This window comes from Anguilla anguilla, chromosome 9 (genome assembly GCF_013347855.1).
Source record: "Anguilla anguilla isolate fAngAng1 chromosome 9, fAngAng1.pri, whole genome shotgun sequence".
NCBI lineage: Eukaryota > Metazoa > Chordata > Actinopteri > Anguilliformes > Anguillidae > Anguilla > Anguilla anguilla.
This window is the reverse complement of record NC_049209.1, coordinates 1,346,364-1,365,487: the sequence shown is the minus strand read 5'-3', so window position 1 is coordinate 1,365,487 and position 19,124 is coordinate 1,346,364. Positions and strand designations below refer to the sequence as shown.

The following is a 19,124-nucleotide window of genomic DNA, read 5'->3' as shown; positions in this document are numbered from 1 at the left end:
CCTGGTTTGCTTCTTACCCTGATAGTTGCCCCCTCCAGGTTACAAGTGGGGGTGCAGTTATGAGACGGCATAACCTCTTGAGTCCCCCAGGGTCTAGTCCTTGGTCCTATTCTTTTCTTACAGACATGGTCCTGTCATCTCCTATCATGGCCTGTTCTTATCAATGTTTACATCAATGAAAGGGCTCCACCTATTGAAGAGAGTTAACAGATGTAATGTAATCAATCTATCAATCATTTGTGCCATCTTCGATCCGAAGGTTGGCTTTCATGGTCCTCCAACTGTTTCTCTCCTCAGCCTAAACCATGCTTTATACTAAGTGGCTTGATGCCAGAGGAAGGCCGCTAGAACTACCTCTGCATGCAGTGTCTACTTTGAGACATGTGACCCCAGCCATTGTTCTTCTTATTTGAAGAATCTTCTGCCTGATGTCTATGACCACACAGCCATAAATTGAAATATCCTCAAGTTGCCTGTAAAGTCATCCACCACCTGCATTCCACGGATTCACGTAATCCTGATCGGAGGGCTGACAGGTACTACACCTTGCCCAAGGGTGACCTGAAGGCTTGTGGAGGGAAGGAGGGCCTTACTTTCCTTTGGTAATGTCTGTAAACCAGAACACTACCCCACTACCCAAAATGTAATGTAATAAACAAAACGAAGGAAGCAACGTTCCAGTGTCAACGCTGTGTCTTGCCACTAGATGTCACTGTACACCAAGTAGAAACTTTGGGGGCTCGCTATGCAATATGCTTAAAATGAATTTTCTTATAGATAGAAATAGTCTAATATGCATATTTTAGAGTAAATCGATATAGCTCTTATTCAAATATTTTATTTTCAAACGTAATAGTTTCACCTTTTTTAAAATTGCATTGTCATCTACAGTATGGATGTTAGCTAAATGTATCTTCAGTTATATTTAAAATAAAACTAATTATATCATTAATGTCAGTGAGTGTATTTGAAAAATTATCAGATGACGTTGCTTCTCGCCTGAGTGATGCGACGCGCAGGTCAGTGGCGTTTATGATTTTGAAGAACCCGTAACATTAACGTGAATTTAATCCATATTAGGAATTACTAAGGCGTGGTTGTGAAGGGAAAACCCAATGAAGAAAAGCGTAAATTTACGTACAATTTCAGCATACACCAATGGTGGCTGTGTAGGTGGGGTTCACTGGTAAACACAAGGTAGCCGGTTGAAATCAGCGTAGCAGCGAGCCCCGAGGCCGAGGACTAGAGGACGAGCGACAGGACGGAGAGTTATTCGGGGGTTGGCATATTCCGCTTTGGGGGGGTAGGGGAGGACATACTCACTGACAGCCCGGCGGCGAGGTTGGGCCTGTAACCTATCACCCAGGAAAACATGGAACTGGAGAATATCGTGGCCAACACGGTTTTGCTGAAAGCGAGAGAAGGTAAGCGAGGAGCGGCGGAGAGGGGAAGGGGCAGTCGGGCTGACAGCTCTCCGATCACCGCCTAGAACTGTTCGGAAAACCCGGGGATTCGCCGGATTAGCCTAGGCCAGAAATAAGGGCATATATTGGGCGCTACATCCTTTTATTGGAAAAGCTTTGCAAACCTTAAAATAATCATCCGAGCATCCTGTTTTACCTTCTTTTTTGTACGCCAGATTGTAGATATTTACTGTAGCGTAACCTTGGAAAACAAGCTGTCACGGAAAGATGTAACTGTCAGGCAGGATGCATCTGCGCTGAAGCTCGGCATTTGATTTTCCGATTTAGCCGAAGCATCCTTCTCTCGTTACTCTAGATAGCTAACGCTAATGCCAGCTAATCTAAAGCGGCGACACGCATGAAGATAACGTTTGCTGCGGTGTTAACGTGGGATGTTTATCTAACCAGTATTTGCTGTAGCTGACGATGCAACAGTGACAGTTATGTATGTGTCCATGTCGGTATATTATGGCATTTAGTAGGCTACTGCGTTGGCTAAATCGTATCAGAGGGGTTAGCTTGCTAAATGGCTGGGTAAACCTGAGATTAAATATTTAACAGAACTATCGGTTAGCGCTTATGTCCAACATGTCATTAGAACGATTGGTGAGGGGGATGCTATTCGTGTGGTTAGCCGTTGCTTTTAAACCGAAAGCAGTAGCCTAAGTCGATAGATTTCTTTAAAAATGCTCGGATGGTTTAATGTTCAAACGAGCGTTTCGTTTCCTCCCGTCTTCGCGCGGGGCATATTCCGTCAGACCCGGCAGTAGTTAGGGCGCTCAATGCGTCTGGGGGATCTCTTCTCATTTTTACGTTTTAAAAGAGCAATGCGACTTGTTGAGAGGAACTGGAACCAGCGAGAAACCGAAATACCAAGTTACACACTTTCAGAAGATCTAAGATCTGACCTGTCTGTAATTCCAGAAAATAGTGTGTTTTGTGTATTTAGTTTGGGCAAAGAGGCTAAGTATTTTGAAAGAACCCCGTTCATAATTAAGGAACGAGAAACTATTGATGTATAGAAGGATTCTTGGGAGTGATTTTTTCACATCTATGGCATGCTGAGATGGTCAGTTTTACAAAATATCAAAATAAAAAATAAAAATGAGGGAAAACTGCCTTTCAGTCATCAAATGTTCTACTGACCCAGTGATTCTAGTGAGTCATGCAGTTTTGTTCTACTGTTTTTTCTAATGCATCCGTTACCAGGTCTCTCACAAAGGAATGGAAGCCTATTCTTGCTTTCAGTGCATTTGTAAATGCTGTGTAAAGTAACTCTTACGCGACCCACTTTTCCTGATTCTTGTGTTCTTTAATTCTGTCTTTTCCTTTCTTCAGTCCAGAGATTTGCCCGTTTGTTAAAACAAGTCAGAATGAGCAGGTGTTGGAGGAAGTACTGCGCCATATTTTGCAATTATACTCCAGAATCTTCATCTTTTAAACTGTCTGTGTCATATCAGGCGCGATGAGTCCTTTTTCTTTAACATTGCCTGAATGAAGAAGCTGCTGGATCAGGGCAGGGTCCTCCAGTGTACTGCTCATTGTGTAGCGGTACCGCAGTCCAGCTCGAGGCCTGCAGCGACCTTCACGTTCTCTAAAGCGCACCTGACACTTCCTGCCCAGGGCGCGTGCAGACTGTAGTCTCCAGGCTGTAAACGCGCTCCGCGGAACATTTACGACGCGCTTGCAGAGGAGCGTTCGCATCGCTCTCCAGCTTCATACCGCCTCCCGTCTGTGGCTAACGGCATTCTGCTCTTTGATGGGTTCGATATAAAGAGGAAAATGGCAGATTTACTTTTGCACATTACGCCGAATGCGCTTTCCGGTTAATTACCTGTGTGATATTGTGTGCCTTCCAAGATGGCATATTTTAACAACAGAGCACTTTAATACAATCAGCGTCTAAACAATCTGCCTCCTCTGGGTCTGAAAACAGCATAAATATTGTCATTTGAAACAGTTATTTTATACAGAGATCCTTCATAAAAGTTGATAAGGGTTTGACAGTTCTTGCTTAGCTGTATCATGGTCAGATTATTTGAAAATATTCCCTCTTGTGCATCATGTTAACCAGCATTAATTTGCAGCATCCTACACATGCATAGGCTAGTTTGTATGAGTGTCTGCCTGTCTGTGTGTTTGTACGTGTGTGTGTGCATTCTCGGTGTTCTACAGGGAACACATGAGATATTTTTTAATCATATGTCTGTGACTCAGTATACATTTAGCTATTATCACAGCAAATGCTAGCACATGATTATGATATGTGATAGCACAAGAGCAGCAGGTACAGGAGATGACTGTGGGAGTAGCAGGAGATGACTGTGGGCCACATAGACAGATGTAGGGCCAGCAGAGAGGAATAAATATAGGTTAATGAAGTATCCTAACGAAGGAGTGGTAGTGTGTAATTTATTTTGGGAAGTCCTTCTCTAACTCCATCTCACCTCCGAGCGAAGATGCACTTGTGGAGACGGATTCGTTGAGCCATTTGGAGCCGCACCATCACCTGTCACCCGGGAGGATGTTTATGTTCTCCGGTGTGTTCGGCTGTTCCTTGGCTCACCCTGGCCGGTGTTGTGTGGGACGGTGTGGTTGGTTGTGGCTTGGCTGACCCTGGCTGTGGTTGTCTGGGACAGAGTTTGGCTGTGTCCTGGCTGTGGTTGTGTGGGACAGAGTTTGGCTGTGCCCTGGCTGTGGTTGTCTGGGACACAGTTTGGCTGTGTCCTGGCTGTGGTTGTGTGGGACAGAGTTTGGCTGTGTCCTGGCTGTGGTTGTGTGGGACAGAGTTTGGCTGTGTCCTGGCTGTGGTTGTGTGGGACAGAGTTTGGCTGTGTCCTGGCTGTGGTTGTGTGGGACAGAGTTTGGCTGTGCCCTGCCCACAGCACCCCCCTGTCAGAGGCGCTGGTTACGGTGGCTCGTTGTGGGTAGAGCTCAGATAAACACCACACTCTCAGGGGCGTTTGCGTTTCCTCTTATTGATAAGCGAGGATCGCTCTACATCCCGCAAGCCCCGTCGCACACGCAGCGATACGATGGAGGTTCCAGAGTGGGGGTCAGGTGGGGGTCAGGTGGGGGCCTGGTGGGGGTCAGGTGGGGGCCTGGTGGGGGTCAGGTGGGGGCCAGGTGAGGGGCCAGCTGCTGTGGTCTGCAGGGCTGCTGTACTGCATGCTGTTGTGTGCGTTTGCTGCAGGTGCTCTGGTCTGCAGGGCTGCTGTACTGCATGCTGTTGTGTGCGTTTGCTGCAGGTGCTCTGGTCTGCAGGGCTGCTGTACTGCATGCTGTTGTGTGCGTTTGCTGCAGGTGCTGTGGCCTGCAGGGCTGCTGTACTGCATGCTGTTGTGTGCGTTTGCTGCAGGTGCTCTGGTCTGCAGGGCTGCTGTACTGCATGCTGTTGTGTGCGTTTGCTGCAGGTGCTCTGGTCTGCAGGGCTGCTGTACTGCATGCTGTTGTGTGCGTTTGCTGCAGGTGCTCTGGTCTGCAGGGCTGCTGTACTGCATGCTGTTGTGTGCGTTTGCTGCAGGTGCTCTGGTCTGCAGGGCTGCTGTACTGCATGCTGTTGTGTGCGTTTGCTGCAGGTGCTCTGGTCTGCAGGGCTGCTGTACTGCATGCTGTTGTGTCCGTTTGCTGCAAACCCACACGGGCCAGTCTGTTCAGCACACTTCAGCTCCCGTCGTCCTCCAGTGCCTGAGCAGTCTGTACTGGCTGCTTCATGTGCTAGAACCCCAGGCCCCTCAAGAGCCCCAGATCCTTCCAGAACCACAGATCCCTCTGGAACCACCAGACATACTAGAACCCCAGGCCCCTCAAGAGCCCCAGATCCTTCCAGAACCACAGATCCCTCTGGAACCACCAGACATACTAGAACCCCAGGTTATTCTAGAACCCCAATCCTTTTAGAACCCCAGATCCCTTTGGAACCACAGGTCCTTCTAGAACCCAGGTCCTTCTAGAATCCCAGGTCGTCCTTCTAGAAGCTCTGCTGCCCTTAGACACTACGGAGAAACCCCATATTGACCAGACTGCTGTCCAGTAAAATAAAAGTAAGGCTAGGCCATTCAGTTTGTTGTGAATGTGGTCTAAGATGTGGTGTTTCATCTGTCGGAACCTCATCACGAAAACATTAAAATTCCATCTTTAGTGTGAATGGAGTGATTTTAAAACGGGCATTCCATAGAATAAAACAGTTAGCCTTTGTAAAGTCTCAAAGAGACATGCCTGTTGAAGCGCTGTTAGTGTGCATTAAGGCAAACGTGTGAACGTCTTATTTTGAAATGGTTTCAGACGCTGCTGTTTCTTTGCCATTTTTGAAGAGAAAAAAACAACAGTGCAAAAAAGTGACATCCTCTGTGCTGGCACATCCTGTGGTTGTGATATTGATCTTATGTGTGTGGAGAGGTACGATGCAGAGGGGTGCAACAGAGGCTCGGGGTGAAACGGAGGCTCAGGTTGGATGGGGGGGGGGTGAAACGGAGGCTCAGGGTGAAACGGAGGCTCAGGTTGGCTGTTCTATAGGGGGTGGCGGGGGGGGGGGGGGGTGCATACGGGGCTCAGGTTGGCTGTTCTATAGGGGGTGGCGGGGGGGTTCCTCCAGGCCTGGCAGCTCGGTGCCCTTGGCTGTGCGTGGCGCTGACAGCGCTGGTGGCGGACACCCCGCGCGGCCCGCCCACCTGGGCCAGTCATTCTAGCGGGATTGTAAACGCTGTGCTCCGCCCAGCCAGGGGGCATTCCCACGGCATTGGTGCCATTCTCCCCACCCCCCCACCCCCCCAGCTATCCCAGGGCACCTGCGACGTGACCGAGGAACACTGCAAACCCTGCCCCCCCCCCCCCCCCCAATAAAACTCAAACCCCACAAACAAACATACCGGGGCACGTGCTTCTGTTTCTGCTCTGTGTGTGCAGCCATTTTTGTTTTTTAAACTGTGATTGTGTGTCTCCCCCCCCCCCCCCCCCCCAAATGTGTGTATATCTAAACGGGTTAGAGAGGGTCAGCCTCTCCTCTTTAAACTAAATCTGGCCTGGGGTGTGGGTCGGTTGGTGTGGGGGTGGGGGTGGGGAGGGGGGCCTGGGGGGCGGGTCGGTTGGTGTGGGGGTGGGGAGGGGGGCGTGGTGTGTGGGGAGTGTTCACAGAGCCACGTTTATTTTCACCCGGGGTCGGGTTACAGCACACACCTGTCCGTCCGTCCGTTCCGTCTGTCCGTCCGATCTGCTCATTTTTCCTTCTTCGTTGACAGGGGGCGGCGGAAACAGAAAAGGAAAGAGCAAGAAATGGAAGCAGATGCTCCAGTTCCCCCACATCAGCCTCTGCGAGGAGCTACGGCAGGCCATAGGTACGGCGACACACGCGGCCACTTCCTGTCTCGGCAGGAAGTGCGCAGATCCAGAACAGCAGTCTTGGTGGTTGCTGTTCCCCAAGTCTCATTTTTACAGGTCAGAGTTTCCTGTTGGGCAGGATGGGATCCGGGTATAAAAATCTGGATTAAATTCTCTCAGCAGCTGTGGGTTACAGTGGCCTGTCACTGCTGCTCGGTCTCAGAGGGCCTTACTGTGCACTCACCTGTGGGTTCCCTGTCCCACTTTAAACTGGCTCACTCTGGATCACCGGTGGTCAGGTTCATGGAGTTGTTGCGTTCCTCTGGAACAGTCCAGGTCTCCTAAACCAAGGTCCCCACATGGAGGCTGCTGTACACGTATGGAGCAATCATTCAGTATCGGTTCACAGGGACACTGTTATTGCCCCATATCTGCATGACTATAATGCATCATGAGCCTAACTGTCAGGGGGTGTAGTCCTAGGTGGTACACAGACACATACACACACACGCAAACACACACACACTCACTCTCTCTCTCTGAGAGACACACACACACACACACACGCGCATGCAGGGTTGCTGTAAGAATTTCATAATAGCGAGTGCCCCTTGCATTGCATCCTGAAATATGAGTCCTGCCGCTTCTCCTTTTCACTTCTGAGTGTGTGTGTGTGTGTGTCTCTGAGAGCAGTGGATTTAGTGAATTAGTGAATTACCCTAACCCCTAACCCCTCTCACCTGTGTCCTCTCTCACGCTTAATGGGGGGCGGGGGGCAGGGCTGCTGCTTGTTTGGCCCATGGGAGGTTGGGGGGTTTGTAACTAGGTAGCTTAGGGTTGTAACTAGGTAGCTGTTTCTTAGTTGACTTAGTTAATGCACTCGTGTCTTAACTATTGCTTGTATTTTTCCATAGACTGCGTTGTTGCTGTTCTCGTTGTGTTAGTGTTGATCAGTTTAACCTACAGGGTCCAAGTTGAACTATGCGGTTGTTCCCTGCACTTGGAACGGTAGGCTACTGCCCTCTAGGGTTTTCGACACACTTGTTCCTGGTTATGGTTATACACTTCGTTGTAAGTCGCTCTGGATAAGAGCGTCTGCCAAATGCCTGTAATGTAATGTAATGATGGGTGAGGGGGTGAGGGGGGGCGGGCAGGGGGCGGGGGAGGGTTGCTGCTTGTTTGGGCCCGTGGGGGGGGGGGGGGGGGGGGGGAGGCAGGGGAGGGCTGGTGCTTGTTTGGGCCCATGGGAGGGTGATGGGTGAGGGAGGGGGGCAGGGGGCGGGGAGGACTGCTGCTTGTTTGGGCCCGTGGGAGGGTGATGGGTGAGGGAGGGGGGCAGGGGGCGGGGAGGACTGCTGCTTGTTTGGGCCCGTGGGAGGGTGATGGGTGAGGGAGGGGGGCAGGGGGCGGGGAGGACTGCTGCTTGTTTGGGCCTGTGGGAGGGTGATGGGTGAGGGAGGGGGGCAGGGGGGGGCATTTGGAGTTGTGCAGCGACAGACCTGTTCTTCAGGCTGTGGTCCTGACGCAACAGGAAACTGTGGTGAAAGGAGGAAGAGGAAGCTGGCTGCGAAAGTAGAGCTCTGAACAGAGAGAGCACTGCAATGTGCTCAGCACTGCAGCGTCATATAGGGTGTGTGTGTGTGTGAGAGAGAGTGTGTTTATGTGTGTGTGTGTGTGTGTGTGTGTGTGAGAGAGAGCACTGCACTATGCTCAGCACTGCAGCGTCACATAGGGTGTGTGTGTGTGTGAGAGAGAGTGTGTGTGTGTGTGTGTGTGTGTGTGTGTGAGAGAGAGCACTGCACTATGCTCAGTACTGCAGCGTCACATAGGGTGTGTGTGTGTGTGTGTGTGAGAGAGAGAGAGCACTGCACTATGCTCAGCACTGCAGCATCACATAGGGGGTGTGTGTGTGTGTGTGTGTGTGTGCGAGAGAGAGAGAGAGAGAGCACTGCACTATGCTCAGCACTGCAGCGTCACATAGGGTGTGTGTGTGTGTGTGTGTGTGAGAGAGCACTGCGCTATGCTCAGCACTGCAGCGTCATATAGAGTGTCTGTGTGTGAGTGTGTGTGTATGTGTGTGAGAGAGAGCACTGCACTATGCTCAGTACTGCAGCATCACATAGGGTGTGTGTGTGTGTGTGAGAGAGTGTGTATGTGTGCGAGTGCACATCCGTGGTTGCAGGTGTGTGGGTTGTTTGAGGGTGTACATGCACACACGTGTACACACACACACACACACACAGCAGTACAGCTCGCAGACAAACACACACACACACACACACACACACACACAGCAGTACAGCTCGCAGACAAACACACACACACACAGCAGTACAGCTCGCAGACAAACACACACACACACAGCAGTACAGCTCGCAGACAAACACACACACATGCACACACACACACAGCAGTACAGCTTGCAGACAAACACACACACACACACACACACACACAGCAGTACAGCTCGCAGACAAACACACACACACACAGCAGTACAGCTCGCAGACAAACACACACACACACACACACACAAACACACACACATCACTTTATCGAGCAGCGAAGGATCAGCTGGAGAGCAGAAACCCTGGAGAGTGCATGCGAGAGGCTGAAGGTCCCAAAACATGGGGTCCGGTCTCTCTGAGTTGGGTGGCAGCTGCGGGACGGGCGTGTGCTCGCTTCCACGCGCGTTCCTAAACTACTGAGGGAAACGTCCCAGTCCGCGCGCCAAATTTATCCTGCGATGAAGTGACATTATTACATCAATCAGAGCCTGAAGTTTCAGAAAAACTGTCTCTGGATGTGAAATGGAATCGTACGATTTCCTCGTTATGGTAATTCATCTAAACGTGCTCGTTGAGTTTCCATTCTCAATTAGTAGTAGGTGAAATGAAGAACACTGACTGTCTCTTTTTAGGACAGTTTGTTCTCTTTTTTAGACTGTAGTGCATTTTTAAGCAGTGATATAATAGTGCATCTGCTTTTCTGCATCAGTCCTGTTTTCAGTGCTGTTTGTGGTAAAGAATAATAAAACGTGATTGAAGCTGCCTGGAATTGAAGCAGAACTTGAAGCGGGTTCTTCCTGGGCTGAGTTAGAACCTGTCAGGGCAGGAATATCCCCTGATACCCTGAAACTCATTACATTACAGGCATTCACCCAGAGCGACTTACACAACTTTTTACTTTGCATTTATACAGCTGGATACAACAATGAAGCGGTGCAGGTTAACTGCCTTGCTCAAGAGTACAACGGCAGTGTCCCACCCGGGAATCGAACCCGTGACCTTTAGGTTGCAAAGCCATGGTGGCACCACAACACCAGTGGCGATGTCTGTGATATTTTTCCCGTGCGGTTTCATGGTGGAGAAACGAACGAAACAGTGCTGACACCACAAGCGTAAACAGACTCTGGGAGACAATGGGGCCTTAAAATGGAGACGTGGAGAAGAATGGGGGGCAGAGCCGGGGGGGCAGAGACGGGGAGGGCAGCGCAGAAAGCGGCTCCCTGGAGCTGCGCGTTTTATTTTAGGCCCCGAGGCCGTTCGGGCGCCGTTCCTGACCTTTCCCTCGAAACAAAGCCCCTCTGCATCTCCCCCCCTCGCCTGCCACAGCGGGACGGGGGCGCTCACTGCAGCAATATACGCCTTTAAATTATTTGTTGTTAACTGAATTAATTGTTTTGTGTTGTGAATTCTACAGCATTCACTGCATTTAAAGAGTCTGGGCCTGTGTGTGTGTGTGTGTGTGTGTGTGTATGTGTGTCTGCATGCGTGTGTATTTTTGTGACAAGTCATGTGTGAGTAATAAATTTTATAACTGTGTATTTCTGTGTAGTACATTTAAAGCGCATTGTTATTTGCTGAAAACCTGTTTTGTGTTTATAAAAAAAAAAGCGAAATGTATTTAATATATTATAGAAATCAGTGTAAGTGAGATTCTATTACTTCTCAAAAAGGGGTTTTAATATTACTCTGCTGACTCCAGTCACAGTGTCTAATGTCGTGAATGTTATGCTGTATGTAGAGAGTATGTCTTTAGTTTTATTTAGAGTCCAGCTGTGATATTTTGTTGTTGATGTGTTGTTCTCGTACTTACCTCGCTCTCCACTTCTAGTGATATTTCTGCGTTCGCATGGTGCGCTGAAGGAGAACTTCATTTCACATCTGGCGTGAAGATTACAAAAGAGGAGGGAAGGTTACGAAAGTAAAAGTTCTGGTTGTGCTGTTCTTGTAAAACCATCTCGCTCGTGCAGAGACAGTAACGAGCCCCTCAGTGATGGATTCCTGACATCACTGTTTGGTGTTTGTGGATCTGAGGCTGGAGGAGGCTCATGGTCTGAGATAAGGAAGTGGTTGAACGTGTGTAACGTTGTGGGTAAACATTAGTGTCCTCTGTAAACATCTGTGTAATGTTGTGTCTTCACTTTAATTCTCGGTCTCCTTTCGTTATCTCCGTTTATTCGCTTCAGCACTGAGGCCTCTCTTAACGAAGGCCGTTGTGCTCATGAAGGAGAAAGGTCCTGCTCCGCTCTGGCCTGCCCTGCCTGGCTTTATTCAAATGTTCCCCAGCATGCGACGTACAGGGAAGGAAATACTGTGATCATTTTATTTGATCCTAACAATAACACGGTAAAATACCATAGTTTTTAGTATAGATTTTGGAGGACAGATATCAATGCAGATGAGTTGCAACACAGGGGAAGGGGGGGGCAATGTTCATTTTATGTGGTACCCACATAAAAATAAAAAAAGGTACCAGACCATGAGGCCCATTCACACACTGGAACAGAGCCTCAACAGATACCAGACCTTGGGGCTCATCCATACACTGGAACAGAGCCTTAACAGATATCAGACCATGGGGCCAATCCATGCACTAGAACAGAACTAGAACTGTCTGTCTGTTTCCTTGGTGAAGACGGTCATAAGTTGTGTGGTTGGCATACTTTCCTCAACATGGAAAAACCCTCATTCACAGAATTAAATACATAATACAACAAAATCAATATATTTTGGTTTTGAGCATGTAGACTTTCTGTCATCTCGTTAAATAATCAGTATGGGCGCAGTAAGTGTCGGTCTTTACTGACTGGCTAACTGTAGCATTGGGCGTTTGCGGCCAGGAGATTGGAGAGTGTTTTGAAAGCAGGAAGAAGGCGTTTCAGGTTTTGAAAGTAAAAGAGCGCAGGCGGGGCTGCTTGCTCAGCTGAAACTGCGGCTCGTGTTTCTGATCGGTTTCTGCTCTGGCCGCCCGACGGCTCATCCTGCTGCACGCGACACCACGCATAGCTCCGGGGCAAACAGGTCCTGCTTCTGCAGCGCTTCCGACGGCACGGACCCCCCCTCACTCGCCTCGGCCTGGGACGTGGGGTCAGCAGAGCGGCTAGGCTTGGACCCCCCCCCCCCCCCCCCCCCGCTTGCCTCGCTCTGGGACGCGGGTTCAGCAGAGCGGCTAGGCACGGACCCCCCCTCGCTCGCGGGTTCAGCAGAGCGGCTAGGCACGGACCCCCCCTCGCTCGCAGGGTCAGCAGAGCGGCTAGGCACGGACCCCCCCGCTCGCCTCGCTCTGGGACGCGGTTCAGCAGAGCGGCTGTTACATCACGGCCCAGATTCAACCGCAGATAAATCAAACGGACAAACTTTCCACGACAAAAACGCTCTTCGCTGATATTTTACTCTGTGTTCATTCTTAAAAGCAAAAAAAAAAAAAAGGCCAAAAACGACTAAAGGCCAATGTTGTGGGCGAAGCTTGTTGGCCTTTTCCCATTTCTCAAACTGAACATCCATCTGAACGTGTGCTTTGTGCTTAACTTAAAAACAACTGTTCCTCTCGTGGTGTTCACAAGCAAGCTCGGACAGCGTGAACCAGTAATAACAAAACGTGAAGGAAGACGTAAGAAAATGGCAGCTTATCTCACCCAAGGTCAGAGGTCCATGGCCGGGACTCCAGAACTTCCTCCTCTGAGAAAGACTGGCCATCAATGCTGAGGGGAAACACTTTGACACCCTGGTTCCCTTTTGGGTACCCCATTTCACACTGACCTTAAACCGGATAAAGTAAAGACTCCCAGTTGCTCCCCTGAAAATGGATATATCCTTTAAAAAACACATTTGGCTCAGCTCATCTCCCAGCAGATCTTTACTGAGTTTGTTGGTTTCCATGTGGAAGCTGCATGGAGGTAGTTTAGAGGTAGTTTAGAGGTGGCAGGGTTTAGTGGACTTTCTGTTCATTACTGCAGCACAGTCTTATTCTCATCTCTGTGCACCTGATTTTAAAAGCTCTAATTAACTGCAATGATGTCACCTGGAGGACTTTGACCCTGTAATGTTTCAGGATCGATCATGTGTCATCTTCCTACCAATAGGGGCTGCAGGGAAACGAGCATCGACAAATTTAACTTCAGCCTGGTACAAGGAACACAAAAAGTCAGAAGTTAAAGACTTAAAGGCACGAATCTGAATGCTGAGCTTTCTTAAAGAAGGATGGGTTTCTTCAGTGGGTTACTTGTTGTGTCCTGATTCACATTTCTGTCGGATCAAATGGTCCAGTGATGGAGTCAGTGGCGGGGTTGTCCGAATCGTCCGTCACCTCATGAAAGCACTGGCACTGGCACATGCTAAACTCACTAGTTTACATTTGTAACCTGCAGTCAAGGAAGTGAAGTGAATTGACCTCAATTCTTTTTTCCCTCTTATTTACATCAGTTCAAATACCATGTGACCCCAGCGTCTTTGTGATGTCACTGCAGTGGCATCACAGTGCATGTCCACTGCTTAACCCTTTAAAGAGCAGGGTTTTTTTTGGAATGTTTTTTCAACATTCTAAGTCAGTGTTCTAGAACTCCATTGTTTTAAATCGCCAGCAGTGAATGTTCAGTTAAGAACATTCTAATCACATGTTTGTGATCTCGCTGCTGCTTGCCACGTTTGCCATGAGGAACTGAAAGGTCACATTGTAGCCTCTGTTAACACCCATCTCCAGTACACACAACTTCTTTATCTTCTATGATGACAGTTCTACAGCGTCACACTGGTTTTGCATAGATCCCACCAGACATTCGCATCTATGTGAATAAGGAATGCCCCCTCCCCAGGCTGGGATTATCCCTGTTACCTCATAGATAGTATTTTTGTGCCTCATCTCACTGCAGTAGTGACTCTGTTTAAAAATCTTTCTTGGTAAGCTGTACGTTTGAGGGTTTAAAAGGTAGCTGGGCTGCCAACCCGATGTTGTTGCAGATGGAAACTGCTCCTTAGACTGTGGGAGGGCCAGACGTAGGTTTCGTTCTGCTTTGTGGTTCATTTGAGGTCTGGATGTATTTGCAAATGATGTAGAGCCTGAAGCATTAGAGGCGGCATTCGCTAACGAGACGAATAATGTACTGCAGTTCAGCCTGAGGAAACCGCCCTGAATAATACAGAAAAGGTTTTTATGAATAATAAACCAAACGTTTTTATGAATAATAAACTGAAGGTTTTTATGAATAATAAAGCGAAGGGTTTTATGAATAATAGAGCGAAGGATTTTATGAATAATAAACTGAAGGTTTTTATGAGTGTTGTGTTAAAAAAAAAGCTCTCAGTCACTCCTCCCCCTTTTCCTCCGGCCGTCCCCAGAGAAGGACTACCACAGCCTGTGTGAGAAGCAGCCAATCGGACGCAAGCTTTTCCGCCAGTTCTGCGACACTCGGGCGGAGCTGAGGCGCTGCATTAAATTCATGGACGCTGTGGTGAGTGACATCACGCACCCCGCCATCCACCCCCCCCTGCACCCCGCCGTCCACCCCCCTGCACCCCGCCGTCCACCCCCCTGCACCCCGCTATCCACCCCCCTGCACCCCGCCGTCCACCCCCCTGCACCCCGCTATCCACCCCCCTGCACCCCGCTATCCACCCCCCTGCACCCCGCTATCCACCCCCCTGCACCCCGCCATCCACCCCCCTGCACCCCGCTATCCACCCCCCTGCACCCCGCCGTCCACCCCCCTGCACCCCGCCGTCCACCCCCCTGCACCCCGCCGTCCACCCCCCTGCACCCCGCTATCTACCCCCCTGCACCCCGCTATCCACCCCCCTGCACCCCGCTATCCACCCCCCTGCACCCCGCTATCCCCCCCCCTGCACCCCCCTGCACCCCGCTGTCCACCCCCCTGCACCCCGCTGTCCACCCCCCTGCACCCCGCTATCCACCCCCCTGCACCCCGCTATCCACCCCCCTGCATCCCCCCCCCCCCCCCCCGGCCTCTGACATGTTTTTATTTCTGCCCTCCAGGCAGAGTATGAGGTCACCCCTGACGAGAAGAGGAGGGAGTGCGGGCAGGATGTGATAAACACCTACTTCAACCCAAAGGTGGGGTCCCCATAAACACACACTTTAACCCAAAGGTAGGGACCCCATAAACACACACTTTAACCCAAAGGTAGGGTCCCCATAAACACACACTTTAACCCAAAGGTAGGGACCCCATAAACACACACTTCAACCCAAAGGTATGGTCCCCATAAGCACCTACTTCAACCCAAAGGTACGGTCCCCATAAGCACCTACTTCAATGCAAAGGTAGGGCCCATAAACACACACTTCAACCCAAAGTTAGGGTCCAGTAAACCAGCCGCAGCTACAGCTAGCAAAGAGCAAGATCCTTGGACTCGTCCATCTGTCTTTCTTTTGATTTTCCATTGGTAGGTGAGCAGTTGACTGTTAGAGTTTTGACAGTTGCTGTGTTGAGTTGGGCTGAAGGTCGGGTTGGGGGTTAGGGTTAGAGTGTTAAGTTTTGGCTGAAGGCTGGGTCAGGGGTTAGGGTTAGAGGGTTTTTTAAAGTGTGTGTTGAGTTTGGGCTGAAGGTCGGGTCGAGGGTTAGGGTTAGAGGGTTTTTGGCTGTGTGTTGAGTTTGGGCTGAAGGTCGGGTCGAGGGTTAGGGTTAGAGGGTTTTTGGCTGTGTGTTGAGTTTGGGCTGAAGGTCGGGTCGAGGGTTAGGGTTAGAGGGTTTTTGACAGTGTGTGTTGGGTTTGGGCTGAAGGCCGGGTTGGGGGTTAGGGTTAGAGGGTTTTTGGCTGTGTGTTGAGTTTGGGCTGAAGGTCGGGTCGAGGGTTAGGGTTAGAGGGTTTTTTAAAGTGTGTGTTGGGTTTGGGCTGATGGCCGGGTTGGGTTAGGGTTAGGGTTAGGGTTAGGGGGTCGGTGCTGATCCGAACTCTCGCCCCGCAGTCGGAGGACCATGTTCCCGAGGTGACGGAGGACATGGCGAACGAGTGCACACAGCGGCTGGAGGAGGAGGCCTGCAAGGAGCTCTTCAAGGAGTGCACCAAGTGAGCGCGTCTCCACGGAAACCGCAGAACCACACCAGAACCCCAGAACCACATCTGAACCGCACCAGAGCCATACCAAAACCACACCAGAACTACATCTGAACCGCACCAGAGCCATACCAAAACCACACCAGAACCACACCAGAACTACAACTGCACCAGAACTACATCTGAACCACACCAGAGCCATACCAAAACCACACCAGAACCACAGAACCACACCAGAACTACAACCAAACTGGAACCGCAGAACCACACCAGAACTACAACCGCACCAGAACCACACCTGTACCACACCTGAACCACACCTGAACCTCCCCAAACTTAGGGCCTCATCTGCTCAGACCTTCACCTCACGCAAAAACCAGTAACACGGCCAGTGATTGGCCATGGCGTTTGTTCTGCACCAGTCACTGGCTGTGTTATTAGGGTCTGAATCAGAGCGGTGTGAGTGAGTCTCTCTCTGCCCTCGGCAGGCTGATCCACGACTACCTGAGCGTGGCTCCCTTCGCTGACTACCTCGACAGCATGTTCTTCAACCGCTTCCTGCAGTGGAAATGGATGGAGAGGTACGTGCGCCACGCCCCAGCGTCCGCTCAGGAGCAGCCCAGGCCTGCCCGCCATGCTTCTCTGTGCGGTCCACTCATTCAGAATAATTAGATCAAAAGGAATGTCTTTACCAACGATGCGTGAGTATTTCGGTTATATTTGGTTTTCCAAAATGAACCAGACTTCTGGACACTCGAGAAGAAAGAATATTATCCTTGTGTAAGTTTAAGTTTTATTCCCTAAGCAGGGCTGCAGTGTAGAATTATGGGTAAGGAACTGGTCTGGTAACCTAAAGGTCACAGGTTTGATTCCCAGGACACTGCCATTGTACCCTTGAGCAAGGCGCTTAACCTGCGTTGCTTCAGTAAATATAAAGTTGTATAAATGGACGCAATGTAAATGCTATGTAAAAGTCATTTTGTAAGAGCGTCTGCTAGACGCCTGTAAGGTCAGGTAAGCAGCGTATGCAAGCAAATACACAAAGCTGTGTGCTCCTGCGTTTCCAGTGCTGGAAAAGTACGCCGCCATTTTGTGTGCGATACTCTGGGTGCACTCTAGGTCACGGTGTCCTGTCGGGACCTGCGCAGGGGAAACGTGCTCGACTGTCACCCTGACATTTTTGACATTTTCACGCGGTTTGAAGTGAAGATGTCCCTGGCTGGAGACAGGATCAGCTTGAGGCCTGTCCTGCAGGGGGTTTTTTTCCGCCGTCGACTGTGGGGTTCAAGTCTGATTGGCTCTCAGGGCACGGTCTGTATGTGTTTTTTTTTAGGGTTGCCTTATAAAACAGTAAATGCTGTACCCTTTCTGTATCTGCTGTGGATCAAACACACCCCTCCCCTTCCCCTGCGCACCCCTTCAAAAACAAAATAAGTATCTGAGGAATGTTTTTTTTGGCCAGCCTGCATTAATCCTGGGTTCAGTATTTATATCGAGGACGTAAAAGTCTGACCTGCGTAAAGGCCACACTCGTGGTTCAGCCCATTGAAGTTGTTGCATCACACGCGAGCGAGTTCTCACACGCTTTCCCTCCGTTTACATTCTCGTGTGGGTGAACCGTGTCTGTCCTCCTCTCAGCGAATCCCTGTGCTCTTCTGGACATTTTGTTTCCCTGTGAGAGGCTCCAGGGTTGAGTTATACAGGAACAGATCAGGAGTTTACACAGCTCCGGTCCGGGAGCACCGGGCTGCCCTGCTGGTTTTGGTTCCAACCAATCAGCTTAGTTTAATATTCTGACAACTCTATAAACCTCGCTGGTTCACCCCTGTACTTGAGCACAGTAAAATCTTTAGGGCACACTTGCAGTGAACAGATGTAGCTGATACTTATGCAAATGCCTGACCCCAGTATGTCAGAGCAGATTAAGGCTGGGGTGTATCACAAGTAATTAAATAATTAAGAGCAGAGGTTTGCACGAAATCCTGGAACGGATCGGCCCCGGCTGGGCACCCCAGAGGAACATACGGCCCTGGCTGGGCCCCCCAGAGGAACATACGGCCCTAGACCAGGCAGAGAGAGAGGAATGGCACTTGAATACATTTGGATACTCGCTGTAGCTATTTAGCACTCAAATGCATAAATACTGCCTGGGGCCTTTTCAAGAGAAAATCACAACTGATTTCTTTAAACGTGCTTCAACAAGATTTCTGTTAAGTATGATTAGCAGGCTGGTTTCACATTCAGATCACAGACAGTTTAAGGCATGGCAGCAGCCAAAGATAGTAAATGTATGAATTTAATACACTGGCCACCAGTGATTATGTGATTCCCAAAGGAACTTTAAAATGAGTCAGCATAACTAGTAGTATGTCTTTTTGAATACGGAGAGCTCTGTTTTAAGGATTCAGCCTTTAATGACAAGGCCACGTGGTTGCACATATCAGAAAGGCCATCCAGAATCTCCCTTTTTTGAAGGACATTGACTCGTCTGTGTATGTAGGAGTGCTGGATAATCCGCATTAATGAATCCCTATTCAGATGAATGCCTTCATTTCAGTGCATTCAGTGACTATGAGAAGCATGTTGCATCTGCAGTGAGGACAGGGGAACTGCAGAAAACCCTGAGCACAGAGCAGCCATGGTGGCCTGAACTCAAACTGCAGTTTGCTTTTCCTAAGACGGTAATTAATGGTAATTACAGTGTTTAAAAGGGCTTACAGATGTAGTGTAGTATAAACTATACATGGTTACTCCACACAGTGTGTCACAAAAAACCTTTGCACGCTCTTGTTTTTTTTTTCTGGGTTGGCAAAGACCCCATTCGCTTCTCCCTCCCTCCCTCGTTTCTCTGCTTTTTGCATTGCCCTGAGGCTGGTCTGCAACTGCGGACAGAACCAAGCACCCGCTCTACGCTGGTACTGACCCTGTCCCACGGGTTTGGGCTGGGCTGGTACTGACCCTGTCCCACAGGTTTGGGCTGGGCTGGTACTGACCCTGGCCGACGGGTTTGGGCTGGGCTGGTACTGACCCTGGCCCACGGGTTTGGGCT

General features: G+C 49.9%; 1 protein-coding gene across 1 annotated transcript in view; it reads left to right on the top strand.

Moving 5' to 3' along the window:
- Positions 1-1,035: 1,035 nt before the first annotated feature.
- The window catches only part of grk6 (G protein-coupled receptor kinase 6), a 31,413-nt gene continuing 13,324 nt past the window's right edge, over positions 1,036-19,124 (top strand). The window contains exons 1-6 of the mRNA XM_035433513.1: positions 1,036-1,424; positions 6,701-6,796; positions 14,399-14,511; positions 15,054-15,131; positions 15,987-16,087; positions 16,564-16,656. Of these exons, the coding sequence (XP_035289404.1) occupies positions 1,373-1,424; positions 6,701-6,796; positions 14,399-14,511; positions 15,054-15,131; positions 15,987-16,087; positions 16,564-16,656 (533 nt within the window). The 5' untranslated portion in view covers positions 1,036-1,372. The remainder of the gene's footprint in view (positions 1,425-6,700; positions 6,797-14,398; positions 14,512-15,053; positions 15,132-15,986; positions 16,088-16,563; positions 16,657-19,124) is intronic.